The 18,672-nt window shown below is 46.7% G+C and overlaps 2 protein-coding genes across 2 annotated transcripts in view; both read left to right on the forward strand.

Moving 5' to 3' along the window:
• Positions 1 to 2,551, forward strand: part of ZCCHC2 (zinc finger CCHC-type containing 2) — a 58,916-nt gene extending 56,365 nt beyond the window's left edge. The window contains exon 15 of the mRNA XM_034642743.1: positions 446 to 2,551. Within this exon, the coding sequence (XP_034498634.1) occupies positions 446 to 513 (68 nt within the window). The 3' untranslated portion in view covers positions 514 to 2,551. The remainder of the gene's footprint in view (positions 1 to 445) is intronic.
• Positions 2,552 to 12,127: 9,576 nt separating this feature from the next.
• Positions 12,128 to 18,672, forward strand: part of LOC109489356 — an 87,324-nt gene continuing 80,779 nt past the window's right edge. The window contains exons 1-4 of the mRNA XM_034642213.1: positions 12,128 to 12,236; positions 16,266 to 16,493; positions 16,683 to 16,802; positions 17,714 to 17,777. Of these exons, the coding sequence (XP_034498104.1) occupies positions 12,128 to 12,236; positions 16,266 to 16,493; positions 16,683 to 16,802; positions 17,714 to 17,777 (521 nt within the window). The remainder of the gene's footprint in view (positions 12,237 to 16,265; positions 16,494 to 16,682; positions 16,803 to 17,713; positions 17,778 to 18,672) is intronic.

Below are 18,672 nucleotides of genomic sequence, written 5' to 3' on the forward strand. Positions count from 1 at the left end.
TGCATTTTAAGGAACAAAATATTTAAGCACTGGTTTGGGAGTAAGGGAATTATTTGAACTCTGTTTAATGTTATTACCACCAGAAACAAGAAAATGTTTTAAATGAGTATGAGTAAGAGCGCAAATTCAGCGGAGACGTCAGACTGTTATCTTTTGCTTGGATTTGGCTTTTGTCATTTTGCCAAATCTCACTCAGAAAAAAAGTCTTGAATTGAGAGTGTATACTTGGCATTTTTAAAGGAAGATTGAGTTTGATAGCTTTAGGTTGAACTTAAAGCACAAACTTCCTATTACTTTTTGAAGGTAATTTATTTTACCATTTTGGAATCGTAGTAGTGCGGAGAAAGCTGCCTTCTGCTGAGCATGCCCATTTGCTATCTTGTAGTGGTTTGTGATGCATTGCATTGTAAGCAGTGACTTAGCAGTTCTGTCTTTCCCGTTTTAGGCACTTACAGACTGAGATACGCACCTCCCCTCCCCCCTTCTAATGATACGTTGGATTCTGCAGACTGAAACAAGTAAAGCTTGACTGCTTAATACCCTGACGTGTTGGGGAGTCATGGTGGGGTGTGGAGGGGAGGAAAGGAAAGGTATTTTGTTTGTGTTTCTTTGTCTATACATTTCCTAGATTTCTATGCAGTTGGGATTTTTCATTTCTCTTGTACTGATGTCCAAAACAAAAAAGAATGCATTGCTTTTGAGCCTCTGGTCTCCTGGTTCAACAACAGGCTTATCTGTATGATACATGTAATTTAAACATCCAGACAAACTATCAAAACGAAAATGTTTGCTGTGCTTTTTTTTTTTTTACACTGAATACTTGCTGTGTGCAATGTTTACTGAATCTTTAAAACTGTGTATTTGACCTTTTTTTACAACACTGGTGACAGTCATATGGTTTTGAAAAAGAGAAACTTTGCTTCTTCCCCACTCTTCTCACTTTCACCCTAAAGGACACACATCTCCCCGCCACCCTCCTTCCAGTGACCCGTGGCAGGGGTGGTTGGCCACGCATTGGCCTACACTTTCATGACCTACCCTGTCTATAAATCAAGGATGAAATGTTTCACCTTAATCTGAAAGGAGACATCAAGTCCCCTGAATTGTGTGTATATATGTACTAAAGAGCATCACGTAAACACATATATGCAGTGCTTGTGGTCCAAATCAAAATTAAGTGGAAGAGAGAGGAAGAAGTAAAACCATATGAAACTGAAAAAATACAATGTCTGAAGTGGACAAAGAGCTTTTTCTTAAAAAAATAAAAAATAAAAAAAAATGAAAACAAAAAACACAAAAAGCTTTTTACTTCATCATACTTTTTTAGCCTGTTGCTTCAGAGAGACATAAAGTGAACAAACTAGTGTGAGTGTTGTTCTGTGTGTCTGTGTCTATAATGAAAGTCGACAGCCGATTTCACTTGTAGTCTACCACTGTGTCGTGCTAAAGAGACACTACCTGAGTAAAGATTTCTTCTTTTCTCACACCAACTGTAGCAGTGTTACATTGTGTTTAAAATGTGTATGGTTTATTGCAATCTGAGCAGAAGTTCTGGTTTCTGCAAAAGTCAGGTTTGTTCCCTAACCCGTCTCTCGTAGCAAAGTCACTTTGATAACAGTTTACCACTATGCTTGATTATAATGTGAAAGACTGAATTCTGAGTGTGTTAAGATGGTATTAATCATGTCAGTGTCATGTCACTAAGTTTAATGCTGCTGTTTAAAAAAAAATTTTTTTTAAAGCCAATCTATGTACTAAATTGCTTCCAGGTAATTTTTGATTTCCTAAAGTGCACTGAGATTATCTGGAAGTTTGGGTGTATTTTTGCAACTGCTGTATTCAACAGCAATGAGCAACTACCACTGTATAGTCCTAGGTTAAGGGTCGGGGCTGGTTTTGTTTTCCCATTCCTCAGTACAGAGCAGAAATGATAGATTTTTGTTGTGTGGAGTAACGTAGGTGTACAGCGGAGGGACTTAAATATTTGGTCTTGGTTCAGAAGCCTAACAGATTGCTAGATAAAAGGAAAAACTTGAAGAAAAAAGAAGCTTCATTTAATGCTTCATAGGTAGCATTTATATTTATAGCAGCAATGTACATTTTGAAACTAACTTGCAGGGTGGGAGTTAAAGGGGAAAGGGGTGGGGATGAAGGGGTAGATGAAAGCTTTAATTTAAAAAGAAAAGTTCGAGTAAAGGAAATTATTTTGATTAAATATATTTTATTTGATCTGGGTATTTTTGGACCACATTATTAAATTAATTGTTAAGCTGCAGTTGAGTTGTTCCAGTGAGAGTTTTGATAAAGCCACGTATGGACCGCATTGTGAATCACTTGCCAGTTGTACTTTATGGAGCTTATTTTATGATTTAAAATACTGTACTGTACATAGGAGGTATGTTATTACCTTCTCCTTATTTGTATGTTTACCATATACTTTGATATTTGAAATGTTATGTACTGGAAAGGCCACTTATATTTCTAGAACAGATTGGATTTTATGCAACCCTTTTTCCTTGAATTAACAGCAATAAAAAAAAATGAAAAACAGCTTAAGAATTGTGGTTTATTGCAAATTTTGTAAAAGTGAAAGTAGGAGGCCATCACACATGGTGATTTGTTTTCTCTTTTGAAAGAGTCAACCCATTTTCCCCTGTAATGTGGGGCAGTGAATCTCAGAGTTTGTTTTGTTTTTTACCATTTGGATGTTCTTTGGTTTCCCCCTCCCCCGACAGCTGTGCTCTGTGGGTCGCCTGTGTGACACTGAGAGACTGTGCCGCCGAGCGCGCGCCATGTGCCCGGGGCTGGGTTTCCGGTGGCGGCTGCCCTCACCGGAAGTGTGGAGGACCTGCTTTGCCTCCTCAGATTTATGACGATTGTGTTTTCCGGGCCGCTCTCAGTACCGTAGTGAGTAGCTTTTATTCCCCTGGCTCTGGCTGGGGAGACTCTGGCGTGTGCGCGCAATTCAGTCACGGCTGGCGGCGATGACGGTTTCCCGTCCCCCGGCCCAGGCCCCCGCGGTTGTCGCCCAGCAGTGGACAATTGTCCGGGGCCATCTAACGAGTGTTCGCTACGGGCCCATTCGGGCAGCGGGTTGGAACCGATCACAGGGTCCCTGACGGTTGGCAGGAGCCAGCAGATGCGCACATGCGCGCTGGAGCCGCCTTCCCGTTAGTGTGCAGGCCGCTCCGCCGTGTCACCCCGTGTCCCCTGTCCGTCCCCGGCACCGGGAGCCCACTGCCCGAGGCTTTGTGCTTCTGTGCTTTGCCCCTCCCATCTTCGGGCCTCCTCCCTCCACCACACAGTGGGTTACTTTCCTGAGCTTTATAGAAAAGGCAGCACGGGCGTGCTTTTCTGTGACTGTCTCTGCTCCTCTGGTTTTGCGGTCCTGATGTTAGGTGCCTGCAGTTTATTCGTTTTCACTATCTTTACAGTGTTGCATTGCATAGAGGGGAAAATACACACACACACACACACACACACACACACACACACACGTCCATCCTGTCCGTGGACGTCTGGGTGGTTTTCATCTTTTTGCTCTCACAGGAGCGTTTTGGTACCGGTCTCCTGGTTGATGTGTGCAAGAGTTCTCTAGGCTTTAAATCCAAGAGTGCAAATGCTGGACTGGAAGACCTACTAAAGTCCTCAGTTTTCTGGGAGTTCCCACATTGCCGTCCAAGGCCTTTACCCTCACGAAGACCGTGTCTGATCCTTCAGTCCATAGCCTGACCCCCTCCTGAGTGGAGGTGGGGGGGGGGCTCGGAAGGCTTGGCATGGGAGAGGCAAGTGAACCCTGGCTGTGTGCAGGAAGGGAGTGTGCAGACGGCCGGGGCTGGGAGGGTCCCGTGTGGAGGAGGCACAGGACTGCAGGTGACAGTGTTTGGTGGCTGGGGATGTGGGAGGAGGAGATGAAGGCAGGTGCGGGAGAGGGAACGTTTTGAAAGAGCTGTGAGGTTTCTGGTTCAAGAGGTAAACTTAGAGTCAGGCTGCAGATTCTGAGGTTGATGGAATGAAAAATTGGAAGTCACCAAGTTTTAAATAGAGGAGGAACATGTTGACGATGGTATTTAAAGAAACTTGGATGGTTGAGGCAAGAAGGTCTGGCCATTCGGAGACTGGTTAGGGTGTGGGTGAGGCAGTGGGAGAAGCAGGGATGGAGGTGGCAAGTGGAAGGAGCCTTGGGCCTCTGAGCTTCATTTTCCCCAGACAGAAAATGAGACTGTATTTTAAATTATGGCCGTGAGGGTTAAATGGATGAATATATGTGAAAGGTCCAACGTTATGAAATAGCACCAAGAGGGCACTTGGATGTCGTTGAAATTGCTTTTGATGAACAGGAGGATTGAGGTTACTGGTTAAGAGACTGGAAAATGGGGAAGAGACCTGAGTCTAGGAGGAGGGCAGCGGGTCTGGTGCTTTGGGTGGTAAAGAACCTGGCAAACACAGTTCTGCCTTATGTTAAGGTTAGTTACTTCAGCTCTGTCCACTGATAAAAAACAAAATATTCCTTGTCCTCAAAAATCAACTCTCGTTGGAGAGCTTACCAAATTATGGCAGCCCTGGGCTGAGTGGCGCAGTCCCGTATTCGACACTGGAGTAGAAGAAATACGTTACGAGGCAAATCCACATTTAACTTTTTATGTAAGTGCTAAAAATCAATTTTTTTCTGAGAAGGTTCCATAAAAATTAAAGTATGGTGTAAAATAATCTTTTTTTTTTTTTTTTGACAGGTAGCATCTAGTACTTAAGAGCATCATCCATTTGAACTTGGAAGCCACCTTTTTTCCATTCTACATACTGATTACAAAAGCACTCTAAGGTTAAGACAATGAAACCAAATGGAGGCAAGCTGGGACAATAGTTCAACCCCATAACCCTTCTATCACTTCATCTCAAAAGAATGAAGAAAAATGCTGATTTTCCCCACACTGGCCACCCCACAGCAGGGCCAGTTTATTTTCAGGGAAATGAGTTGGGGGGGGGAGTGAGGAAAACATGGCCTCCATAGCTCTGGACCTTCTATTGGGGGTGGGGGGAGGGTGGAGGGATGAGCTATTATGAGAATGAAGGACTCTAGGGTCCAAGGGCTGAGAGGCAGGTGTCCGCTTGGGGGGTGCCCTGTACATTGACCACGCACAGAGAGCGGCGCTGTCCTTTCCCAGAGAACACCCATTAGCACGTTGGCTTACACGGTTTGGATTCCGAAGGTCTATCTAACCTCAGCATTTCATCACTGCTTACAAATCACAGCTATTGTGCCCATAATGTGCAAAAGTGACTTTCTTTGCCATAGCTTGAGAAATTGACCTAATTCTTAAATTCCTCTTTTGAAAAATGAGAGCCCTCTGGATGGGAGTGTGGGTACACATTGCCTGAACTCTGTGTGTGTTTGCAAACGTCTGTCCCATCTTGGGAGCACAGGGGATGTAGGCTTCCTCTTGCCTGCTCTGGAAAGTGGGGCATATCGCAGATGGGGGCACCAAAGACCCTGCGTCCCACAGTCTACCCCTTGGCCAGTGACTGCAGCTCTCCGTCACCAGAGCTCTTATCCCGAGATCCCGTTTTGATTACTTGAAATTTGGGTGGGGTGGGGGATGTGGTGGGGGGCGGGGCAGGTGGTTCTTAATTTTTTTTTTCTCTTACCTCTTGCAGCTCCAACTTGATCGCTGTAAAAGGAGGTCTCAGCCAGCCTCTCACCAGAAGAAATTGCTAATTGGGAAGCAGCGCCACCTGGTGGGGGACGAGGACAATGCAAGCAAGCAGATGTTCTTTCCTACTGATCTAATTTAGAGAAAACTGAACGTGAGGCAGAAAACATTTGAGATTGTAAGCTGTGCCCCAAACCTTAAAGAACGCAGGCAGCTGGCCATAAAAGTAATTTGAGCAATCTCCTCTTTCAGCCATCGCATTCAAAGTTTGTTATAAACCGCTGAACTGCACTGATGGTACCTGACGGTTTCCTCTGCGCTTTTTCCCCTGTGCTCGTTGGTCAGCATAATGTGGAGGGTATGGGAGGTTCCTCCTTCCCATCTCACAGATTCGGAACTCGGGGTTCAGAAGGGGTGAGTGCTGCAGACACCAACGATGAAGACCAGGCCCCAGCTTCAGATTCATGCTTTACCTCCATGCTTTACCCGCCCCCACGGGGGCTTCTCGCAGCCAGGGGCAGTGAGCTGTGAAGCCCTGTAAAATGAGAGGGACCCATGGTCTTAACAGCCCTGGGGCCTCTGGATTTCTGAGAGAGGACAGGGCCAGGTCCTAGTGGGTCAGAACATCCCTTTTCTGTGTCTCGTTGAGGGACTTGAAGATGTGGGATGAGGGAAAGTTTGCAGAGATGGGAAGCGCCGGGACTTTCAGAACTAGCTTCTAAGCGTTTGCCCATCTCAGACACATTCAAGGAGCAGCAGCTCTCACCTAAATCCGTGGTTTTAAACATGTGCAAATATCCTCTGGTGGAACACTGAGTTTTTCATTATCCTCAGGTGTCTTGATAAATTGAGCATTATGTGAATATTCCATTAGCTATAAGCCTACAGACTACAGAAAGAAACAAAATGAAGTGGCAGGGCAAGCAGAAAAGACACATAACTCGTGGTATGTTGAAAGCTCCAACGTGTAGACCGTCCCAAGCACTCCCTCTACCAGCTATCATCATTCACAAACAATCCAAAGGCCAAGAATGACGGCAGCAAGGTCACCTCCAAGCAGGAACAGTGATGGCAACACCCACTCTGAAAGCCTTCCTAGATGCTAAGAATGCCACCACATTACCTAGTCGTTACTCAATGCTCATTCTTGCTAGCACATCAGGGTTGGGTCATGTTTGTAACATGGTCACTCCATTGTGTACTGGATGCCTTCATCACATGAACTTGGGGAAGAGGCGACATCCATCGTGATTTCGTTCTCAGCACCCACCCACAGTACACATGACCTTTCTCAGGCTTATTTACAGAATGGAAAAAATATTCACTCTGTAAGACAGTTACAAGGATCACACTGGCAAAATACATAAAGCACTCAATGTCTGACACATAGTAGGTGCCTAAGAAATGCATTATGGTAGTTGATACCTTAATGCCCATGAGAGGCAAAGATACCCTTAGCTCATTCCAGCATCCAGCAACCCTGGGAGGTAGCTATTTTGCCCCGTTTTAACAGTTGGGGAAGTGGAACAAAGGCTAAGCATCCAAGGGCACAAAGCAGTTAGGCGAGACATGAGGATGGAGCCCATGGCTCTCACCCACTGGTCTACTCCCATTATTTATGCCCACGTCACAGGACTTCTGTAGGCATGTCTGTGTGATGGTACAGAGCTTCCTGTGATGGGATCAGGCCAGCAGGACTCACAGGCAGGCTCTGCCTTTAAACTCTGTCATCTTGAACAACTGGCCCTTCTGGACCTTTCTTTTTCTTACTCAGAAACTGAGTGCTTGGTTGGGGAAAGGTGGTAGAAATTGAACTAAACGATCTCAAAATTCTGTGACTTGAAGCTTGCTTTTTTACTTTAAAAGGTTTAGCGAAGGTTTAGAATTCTTTGCCTTCACACTTACTTCTGGTTTAACAGATTTGAAGTCCCTGTTGGTGTGGTTAGGAACACAAACCCCAACTGTGGCCATAAGCTGATGGGAGGGGAGAATGTTTTCCACGTCCTGGCAAGGGCGCGGGGGCTGAGAGCCGTCCTTACGGGATTTAACCACTAGATGGCAGCATAAACAGAGTTCTGGCTGTATCCGGTCTAGCTGAAGAGCCCTTTCTCTTCCTCCTCACCCCCTCTGCTCAGTTCTTCTTTGCTTGTATTGATAAAAGTTTGCATTTTTGGAGGCTCTTGGTAAAAAAAAAAAAATCAAGCTCGTATATGAGTCTTGTGCCAAAGGACGCAGGATTAGGCATAGCTCGAACACTGGCGACACATAAGGCCCACAGATAAGAATGGTTTTTACATCTTTAAATTGTTGATAAAGAATAACTCTTCATGACACATGAAAATTATATGAAATTCAAATTTCCGTGTCTACCAATAATGTTTATTGGAACACAGCCACTCATTCATTTGTGTATTGTGGCTGCTTTCGTCCCCTGATAGCTAAGTTGAACAGTAACCACAGAGCCTGAAATAGCGACAGTCTGTCTCCTTATGGAAGAAGCTTGCTGACCCCTGACGTAGCTCAGCCTCATCTAAACAAAGATGCGCTTTGCAATGTCTTTAAAGTTCTAATGTGTGAGTGTAGGAATTTCCACTCTGTCCTTTTGGTGCTGTGTTTCCTGGGCACGGTAAAACTAGTGGTGCTTGAGTAGGCCTGTGCACATTCCGGCAGCCACCGAGCAAACTTCCCTTGGCTGGGACCTCAGACTGTGGTAAGGGGCATAATTAGCTGTGACATGGTGACACACCGTGGGATCACAGGGAGTGTGGAGGGGTGACCTCTGCCTGCCCAGAATTGGGGAAGGGTTTTCAAAAGCCACAACATTTTCATCGGGCCACGAAGCAAGATGCCAGATGTTCCTTAGAACAGAGGTGAGGCATGGCAAAAAAAACCTCATTAAAGATGGATTTCAGAAGCAGCAGAGTATGTATTGGGCCAGGAGCTGAGAAGACAGGTAGAGCTGGCCAGAGCTGGGGGGACTGGCCAGGGCCGTGTGGAGGGGCTGGAGGCCCTGAAGGAGGAGTGCAGGTCTGTCCTTCACCTGGGAGGGGGAGGCAGGAGGAGAAGCAGGTGGGAAAGACAATCCTGAGTTCATTTGCTCACCGGTGAATTTGTGGCGCTTGAATTTGTGGCGGTGAATTTGTGGTGCCAGTCCAGTGTATTTCAAAGTGCGGCCTTGGATCCCCCACATCAGTCGCCTGAAGAGTTTGAACAAAAATACAGGTTCCTGGACTCGCCCTTACCCAAACTCAGACCTACAGAAAGGAAGTACTCAAGTTTGGGGGGTGGGGAGTGGGAGCAAAGCAGAGCCTTCAAAGAAGGTCGAGAATGAGAACTCAGTACTTGAAGATGGAGAGCAAGGGTGTGCCCTGAAGACCAAAAAAATACTTTTTTTTTTTTTTTTCAGGGAAGAATTGCCCATCACTGGCCCGTGCCGCTGGGATCAGGAATCGCGGCCGGGGAGCTTGGTCGTGGGGGTCGTTGGGGACTGCGCCGGTGTTTACTAATGGTGGGCGCCTGGGGTCGGGGAGGGAGAGGACCGGGGCCTCTCCCCCCCTCTCGGCGACACAGGGCCGCCGGGCTTGTCTGGAGCTGCTGCGGGGAGTGGGAGCTGACGGGCGCCGGGGAAGCCGTGTCCCCGGGGCCGGCTGAGGGTGCGCAGCGCGGTCGCAGGACATTTTTCTAACGCCGTGGGGACCAGGGGCGCAGAGTGGAGCTTCCCTGCGAAGACCGCGTGTTGGCTCCAAGGCCGCGGCCTTTCCTTCCTCCCGGCCTTCCGCGGCCAAGGGCCGGCCCTGCTGCCTGCGCGAGCCGGAGCCGGAGCGCGGGTCTGCGGCCGGCAGGGGGCGCTGCCGCGGCTGCGGGCCTGATCCCCGGCTGGCCGCTGCCTCTGGCCCCAAGCTCGGTCTCAGGAGACCCCCACTCTGGCCCACACCAGCCAGGGACGGAAGAGTCCCCGGGCCACCGCAGGAGCTGTCTTTTACAGGCTGGGCTTGATGCAGGAGCAGAGAGGCCTCCAGGGAAGCCGCCCCGCATCCACTCCGGTGGATTTATGGAGATAGGAAAGGTGAGTGGTTGAACTTTGCCTTCAGGACAGAGAGGGGTGAGGGGAGGGAGGGCAGCTTGCTAAACAGAGGAGCAGGAATTCGATTTCTGGGGCAACACTGAAGCCTCTAGGCAAGCATTTTCCAAGCATTTCAAAAGGATCTATTTACTGACAAATAAGTGATATTGTAACTATTTTTAAAGCCATCCCTGGACAGCCTTTTAAACTCAGTCTAGTTGCTAATTTTCTTTAAAGGCAGTATAACCTAGGGATGCGCATACACTCGCTTGAATCCTAAGACTGCCACTTGAGCTGGAGCCCCTGAACAAGCCCCCTTCCCTGTAGGTACAGACGGCAGGCGTGTCCGTGGGGCACCGTGGGGGTTAACACAGTCAACGGCAACACCTGCCCGAGCGTATAGGGAGCTCTAACACATGGTTACATTTCCTTCGGAACTGTTTTCTTATTCAAAACCCACCTTCCTATCTTAGGGTCTTTCAAAATTAAGAATGCCTCTTTTCTGTGGCTTAGACTGCGCTTTGTTCGTTTGTGTTAGCTGTTTCTATTTCATAGGATTATCATCCTATACATGCATTTTATATCTTTCCTTTTTATAATGGATGAGCCAATATGGATACTTTAATTACTGAAGCTCATCATGTTAGGGTTCACGGCTGTTTTGTGCCTCCTGTGGGTTTTGACAAACATGTGACATGTACTCACCACTGCAGTATCCTACAGAACAGTTCCACTGCCCTTAAAACCCCCCTGTGCTCTGCCTCTTCATCCTTCCCTCCCACCCTCAGCCACCACTGACCATTTATTGTCTCCATGGTTTCGCCTTTTCCAGAATGTCCTATGGTCGGAATCACACAGTATGTAGCCTTCTGACTTACACAGAAGGTACTCAGTAATTATGGTGACTGAATGATCGGCTTCGTTTGCAAAGTAAGTTACATTTATGGTTCCTTCATGTCTTTTCATGAAATCATAACTCTTCCTTTTTTGCTGAATAATCCATTGTCTGGCTGGACCACAATTTATTTATCATCCACCTGCTTAGGGATATTGTGGTTGCTCCCGGGATTTGGCAATTATGAATAAAACCGCCCTAAACATCCACATGCAGGTTTTGTGCGGACAAACGTTTTCAGCTTCTGGGCAGATACTAAGGAGCACACTCGCCGAACCATAGGGTACGATGTATTTCGTTTTGTAAGAGATTGCCAGACTGACTTCCATCTTGCCTGGCTTCCATCCGCACCCCCAGCAGCAGTGAACGGGGGCTCCGTTGCTCCACCTCCTCGCCAGCGTGCGGTGTTGTCAGTGTTTGGGGACTTCGGCCACTCTGCCAGCACGTGGCAGGATATTATCGTAGGAATTTCAGCTGCCTTGTGACCTATGATTGGAGCATCTTTTCATAGGCTTGCTTGTCACCTTTTTTGGTGAGGTGTCTGTCGGCTCAGAACTTTTGCTGATTTTTAAACATTGGGTCGTGTGTTTTCTTATGTTGCGTTTTAAGAGTTCTTTGTATGTTTTGGATATGAATCCTTCGTCAGATAGGAGTTTTGAGAAGTTTTTCTCCTTGTCTTTTCATTCTGTGAATGCTTTGTTCTCTCTGTTGCAATGAAATGGAAACGTGGGAACGCTGGGAGACGGAAACCAGTCAGAGGGTTCCATTCGGTCGTTACTCTTGTCAGAGGCAACACAGAGCAGTCTGCAGTGGTTCCTCCTTAGGCATTCAGCAGCGTGCCAGGAATGGATTGGTGGCCAAGCCCTTGACCCAGAGCTGGCACCGATCACTTGGCAGCGGGAGTAGACCCTGGGGGCTTCCAAGTCACTTCCTTGTAGGGACAGCCAGGCACTTTCAGGGGCTGGGCCACCGCCAACCCCTTTCATTGTTTACCTGAAAGACAGAACCTGTAGGCCTACAGTGACATCCCCTCATGACTTCTTCTACCTTACTTGGGACACAAAGGCTGAGTGCCTCCCCGATTTATTCCTAGAGACATGCGTCGTCGTAAAAGAAGTAAGCCGGTTTTAAAACGCAAGCTCCAAGTGGGGTCTGCAGGTGCTGCCTTCCCTCCTCGGTGCAGATGTGACTCCTTTCTGGAACACACAAGCACAGACCTTCACAGGGCCTTGGTAGAACGAAAGACAATAGGCTAGACCAGTAATCCCGTCTGCTTCCCACAGGATGGAAAATCAGAGCTTGGCAGTGGAAGGGAAGTTCAGCTCCAGAGAGGGGCTTTTCCTGCGGGTCTCCAGAACCCTCCTCCCACCCCACCCACCTCATGACACACGGATGCGATGTCTCGTGCTTCAGAATAACAAAGGATCTGCTCTGAAGTTCAATATTAAGACAGACATATTTTCAATATGGCTATATGGAAAAAATGGCAAAGCGAAAGTGAACTTCTCTACAGCGGGTATGGCCCCAGTGAGAGTAAATCATTGTGCCCGCCAAGCTGGTGCTGAATCCCAGTTCCCTCTAAGTCAGACTTTCCACATGAGGAAAAGCGGGAACTGTGTTGGCTCTGGTAAGCATGGCAGTAACTCCTGGTTGAACACAGTTGGAAGAATCCGATGCAAGAGGAGGAGTGCCGTGGGTCACGTGCTTCTCCCGGTGCCATCCGAGGCCCATCTCGGAGCCTGCGGAATGCAGACTCCAGGGCCCAGCCCAACCCCACGGCACTGAATGCCCAGGAGAGACCTGAGCGGGGCGTCTCAGAAGCTTTGAGGCTGCTCAGATGTACCTTGATTTTGAAAATCATTAAGTTAAAAGCACAAAGTTTAGAAACCTTAAAACCTGGATTTAGATGCACTGTCCTCGTGCTTCAGAATAGCATCTTCTCTGAAGTTCAGGATTAATTCAATATTAATTCAGTATTAGCTGTGGACTTACAGTGCCATCCCCTCATACTCCTGTAACCTTATTTGGGACACAAAAGACTGAGTTCCTCCTCAGTGTATTTATAGAGACGTGTCATAGAAGAATAAGTAAGCCAGGTTTTAAAGTCAGGCTTCAAATAAGGGTTGCAGTAGCTGTGTGACTTTGGACAAATATTTAAGTACTTTAATTCTTTTCTGCAAAATGGGTATAATGGTGCCAGGACCTGCACAGCTACCGAATGTACTGAAGCTATGTAGTGTTTGAGACCTGCACTAAAACACAGCTGAGCTTCTCTGAAGACAAGAAACAGGGTTTCAGAAAGTGTACAGTGTCTCCCTCCTCTGCTACTGTGTTTTCTTTCACATGAAGTAATGATAATGACTAGCTTTCGAGTCCTTATCATAGACTAGGCATTATCCTAAGCACCCCATGCATTATTTAATTCTCAATCCTATGAAATAGGTTATACTCATGATACCCATTTTATAGATACAGAAGCCGAGGATGGAAGGTGAAGCAGCTTGCTTACGGCCACATAGTAAGTTGCTAAGTCAGGATTTGAACGGGGGACCTCAGAGCCTGGGAGTTCTCCCATCTCCTTGGGCCTGTAGCCCTTAAAGACCTGAAAGAGGAAAATTGAAGTCCACTTTCTGGGAAACAGTGGAAGTTTAATTCCTCCTGAGCAGCCCCATGGTAAGAATGTCCAAATAATTATTACACTGGAGCCTAAGGCAGAGCTTTTAAAAAGTTTTCTCTGGTGAGACTTATAAACAGTACCTTTCCTGAGATGCTCACAGTCTAAACCTGAGATGCCCAGTTTGGGAGTCACGAGCCACAGGTAGTTACTTAAGTTTAAATTTTAATTCATCAGTGGAATATGAGAGTCCAGATAGAGGCCCACGCACATACCAAAAACTGATTTTCAATAAAGGTACAAGGTGATTCAATGGACAAAGGATAGTCTCTTCAACAAATAGTGCTGAAACAATGGAATATGCATAATCAAAAAACTGAACAATCCCCACCTTGCACCATATACAAAATAGTACGTTTAACGGTCCGTTTAACTCAAATTGGACCATACATCTAAATGTAAAAGCAAAAACTGTAAAATTTATAGATGAAAACATAGGGGGGAAATAAACCTTTGTGACTTTGGGCTAGGCAAAGATTTCTTAGGTGCCACACTGAAAACCATAAGGAACTAAATTAATAAATTGGGCTTCATCAGAATTGAAACTCTGCTCTTTGAAAAAACATTCAGAAAATGAAAAGACAAGTTATCAACTGGGAAAAAATATTTGCACATCATGTATTTGATAAGGGCCTTGCATGTAGAATATGTAAAAAACCCTCAAAACTCAATAATAAAAAAAAAGTACAAAATGGGCAAAAGATATGAACGCTTTACCAAAGAAGATATACCAATATCAAGCCCATGAAAAGATGCTCAACATCATTAGGCAACAGGGAAATGAAGATTAAAACCACAATGAGACACCCCTACAGACCCATTAGAATGGCTAAAGCGAAAAGATTGACCATACAAGTTGTTGGCTGGTTTGTAGAGGAACAGTAGGAATGGACAATGGTACAACCACTTGGGAAAAGTTTGCCTGTTTCTCAACAAAGTTAACAAAACACCTGTCCTTATCCAGCCATTCTGCTTTTAGGAATTTACCCAAGAGAAGTGAAAGCATATGTCTCTACAAAGATTTGTACAAGAATGCTCATAGCAGCTTTGTTCATAGGCAAAAAATGGAAACCACCCAAGTATCCATCAACAGGTGAAATTGTATCTCCAAACAATGAAATATTATTCAGCAATAAAATGAAACAAACCAAGACAACATGGGTGAATCTCAAAAATAATTTTGCTGAGTGAAAGAAGCCAAATCAAAAAAAAAAAAAAAAAAAAAAGAAAGAGAGAGAGTATAGACTGCACGATTCCATTTACATTATATCATACATCATATATGCAAACTAATCTCTAATGACAGAAGGCAGATCCATGGTTGCCTGAGTGTGGGGGGCAAGGACGAGGGGTACAAATGTGCACAATGAAATGTCTGGATCTGATAGGTATATGCAGTCTCTTGATTGTGGTAATGGTGTCATGAGCATATGTGTCAAAACATCAGTCTTAACACTTGCTGTGCAGTTCACTGATGCCTTTTATATCTCAAAATAGCTGTTAAAAATTTTAAATGTTTAAATAAAATTTAAAATTCAGTCACACTAGCCATGCTTCCAGCGCTCATTAGTCACACTGGCTAATGGCTACCATATTGGATGAGAACATTCCCATCGTGGCAGAAAGTTCTATTGAATAGTGCTGGTATAGACACAGCATCTCCTGCTCCAGGCTGGCAGGAAGTTCTAATAAAACGGAATATTTCTTCTGGCCAAAGAGCCCACTGCCCTTGTTGTCTACAGAGCAAAATGGATGATGGAGGGGAGGGACTTTGGCAAGCAGTCATCTGCCATCAGGACAGGCCATTAGAAAAGGTCCAGGTGGCAGGTGCCACCAAGGGCAGTGAAAGGGGATGGTCCTGAGGCTCTGAGGTGGGGGAAACCTTCTGCTAAATGAATTGAGAGGAATGAGGGTGCAGAGGTAGCGAATGGTGGAACTGTAGAAAGTTCAGTCTCCTCTAGCGATCTTTTGGTTCAAACTGGATGAGGGAAATAAGAGTGAGGTGGGAAGGGATGGGCCCAGGTCTCAGTGGAATTGGAGAACACCCCCCCCAAAAAAAAACAACAAAAAAACAGAGCCAGGAGAATCCAGGTGTCCTGATGCTGGGAATCTAGGTTTTGATGATTAGGAAAGTAAGTAGAAATTAGAACTGTGTGGCTAATGTTAAGCATGCCTAGTTCTTCAGTTGTACCAATTGAAAACATTGGTATTTTGCTTTCTAGTTGCGTTCCTATAACTTGGTGCGCCCCTAAGTAATCTACCTGTTGAGTGTGGCCTGGAGAAGCCACAGCCCCTTCTGAGAATGATGTTTCTAAGTGGTGAAGTCATGTACATAGAATTACAAAGAAAACCGATGGTGTTGAGGGGCACTTTTGTGCCCAGAGCCTCACCGTACCAGACCAGGAATGTAACTGCAGGGGCCATGAGGCCACTCATTGAATGGGTTTCTGCAATCTGGCAATTCTCACCCTGATTCCAGAATGCAGAGGAGCAAAGAGTTTGGCTTCCCTAGAAATTGGGCCTTTTTTGGATGAAGGGAAGGAGTTGAGACAACGGAGGACTCCTGCTGTCCCCAAATCTGGCCGCAGAGTCTGTGACCAAGTTCAGCCTCCAACTCCTTCTCAAATAAATACTTTTGAAAATATCCGTTTGACAAAAATACGTGGGGGCCGAGGCCTCAGTGCTGCCCTGGGAGGAGACCCTCACGTGGAACCCCACCTGGGATGGAGGGTCGCGCCGCTGGCTTTGAGCGCGCAGGGGCGGGGCGGGGGAGCGGGTAGCCCATGGTGGTTGAGTCTCCCGGCTCCAAGGAGGCCCTGGGGCCCACCAGGGGCGCCGTTGGGGGGAAGAGGGAGGTCGGGGGCGCATCTCGGTCCCCGGGAAGGGGGGGCCACCCCACCCCTCATCTCTCCAAGCACTTTTATGAACTTTTAGGAAAGAGAGAGACACCCAGAGGAGGCCACCACCGAGGGGTGTTGTGAGGCCGAGATGGTGGATGCGAACTCCAGAAAAACGCAGGCTGCAGCTGGGCCCACCTCGGATCGTCCCTGCTGGAGGCGGACGGCACCCCGGGGAGGAGGAGCCAGCCCCGTAAGGTCGGAGCCCGCGAGCGCCGGAGGGCCGGCAGGATCGAGGCTCCGCAGCGCCCAGCAGCCCGGCCTCCCCGCTGCCTGCGCCCCCGCGCCGCCTCCCCTCGCCGCCTGGAAGAAGGTGAGGAAGGGCCCTTGCTCAGGGGCTCGGGGCACAGCTTCCCCAGGACCGGTGGTTAGAAAGCGTTTCTCCGTACCCATCAGCCTGGTGCTCAGCTAGGCCAGGCTCTGGGGCCAACGGGGCAGGCAGCCCCAGAAGGCTGGGAAATCTTTCCTTTCAGGTGTCTTCTTTCCTTCTCCATCCCCCCAGGATCCTACTGCCATCTGCCTCAGGTTTGCATTCTCAGTATTTGGGTCCGTCCTGAATGGAGAAGGGAGAGACTAGGCCTGCGAACGTCTGCAAGAAGGGCCTTGTCCACCTCAGCACTGGGTAAATGTTGAACGAATGAAGTGAGGAACCATCCCTCTCAATCTTCCTGGAATCAGGAAAGGATGATTCTCCACCAAGTGGACATTTTGGGACCACAACAGCCCTAATAAGGAGAAATCAGGAGGGCTTCACACCCCTGGATCTTTTCCCCCTTGAGATGGGAAAAGGCCCTTCAAACTTCCTTAGAACAACAGTTGGAAAGGCAGGAAAAAAACAGAGCAAACACAAATGTGGAGACATGTTCAAAAACACAATTTTTTGTTTTTTGTTTTTTTAACGAGTAAAACAGTTAAAATCCCTGGTCTTAGAGACCCAATCTTAATTCTCCCCCAGGGATAACCACTGTTAATGTGATTTGTGGCCAGCCTCATCCCATCACTCCCTCTGCCTCCCACCTGGGCTTCCCTGCTGCCTCCCACCTGGGCTTCCCTGCTGTTCTTCACACCCAGGACAGCGCCCCCTGCAGGGGTTTGTGCCTATGTTTCCTCCACCTGGAAACCCCACCTCGCCCCGCTCTGTCCTTTCTTTTCTTTTTTGGGAAGGGGTATTTTATTTTATTTTTATTACGGTATAGCCTTCATATAGGAAAGTGCACAAACTTTAAAGTATGCAGCCCAGTGAGTTTTTACATAATTGTGTACATATATATTCCCCCAGGTAGAGATACTCGTGCCAGCTCGCCAGAAGGCTCCCCTATGCTTTGAGCCAGTGCCCTCTCAGAGGTGACCACTGTTCTGACCTCATCACCATAGATTCCTTTTGTCTGTTCGCATGAGTCATCTAATGTCCTTTTGTGTCTCCAGCACTTTCTATGGGGGCTCATTCCCATCTTCCAGGTCTCAGCTCAGATGTCACCTCCCCACCCCCCCTTCCTCTCCATAGCACTAACCCTGACCTTTTTTTTTTTTCAGAGCACTTCTCCGTTTGCAATTTCTTTTTGTGTACTAGTTTACAGTTTTTCTGTGCAACTAGAAGGTAAGTGCCCTCTTCTGTCCCCTGCTGTCTCCTGAACCCATAGTCCAAGGTCTAGCATATGCAGACGGTCAACAAATATTTATTCAGTGAATGAATTTGTGTGTAAATGAAAGAAAGAAATGCCCCAGGTATCAATTTGTGTGGTCCTGAATCTAGAACTAATTATAGTTTGTCCAAATGCTGGCCTCTGCCGGAGTCCTCTGTGCTTCTTGTTACAAAGACAATATTCACCAAATTCAAATGTGTAGACTTAGAAAGACTGGAGTTGTTCCAGTCGGCCTGGAAGCAAAAAGTGGGCTAATTCTCACTCTCTCTAACAGGATTGCTTTCTCCACCAAGACTGGGCTTTCGCTTTATGCTGTTGAATCAGTGTTTTATAAAACAACTCCACTTTGGCTACATAAAAAAGACTCTCAACAGTGGTAATCTCTATTGGGGTGAGTGAGGATAATGTTTTTAAAACTTCCTTTATATCTTGCCATGTTTTAAAAATAAGCACATAATAACTTTTTAGAAGAACTCGCATTGTGGTAAAACACTTAACATGAAATTTACCATCGTAGCCAATTTTCAAGGATACAGACAGTTCGGCACTGTTCGGTACATTCACAGGGGGTGACCAATCTCTGAACTGTTTCAACTTGCAGAGCTGAAACTCTGTAGCCTCTAAACCACAACTCCCCGTCCCCTGGCCCCTCCGCCCCTTCTACTTTCTGTCTCTGAATTTGACGACTGTAGGAACCTCCCAGAAGTGAATCAGTAATGGAGCATTCGGTATTTGTCTTAGTGACTGGCTTATTTCATCGAGCATAAGGTCTTCAAGGAGCACCCTTGTAGCGTGTCAGAATTTCCTTTCTTTCTAAGGCTGAATGCTATTCCGTTGTATGTGCATGCC

Source organism: Ailuropoda melanoleuca, chromosome 14 (genome assembly GCF_002007445.2).
Source record: "Ailuropoda melanoleuca isolate Jingjing chromosome 14, ASM200744v2, whole genome shotgun sequence".
Classification (NCBI taxonomy): domain Eukaryota; kingdom Metazoa; phylum Chordata; class Mammalia; order Carnivora; family Ursidae; genus Ailuropoda; species Ailuropoda melanoleuca.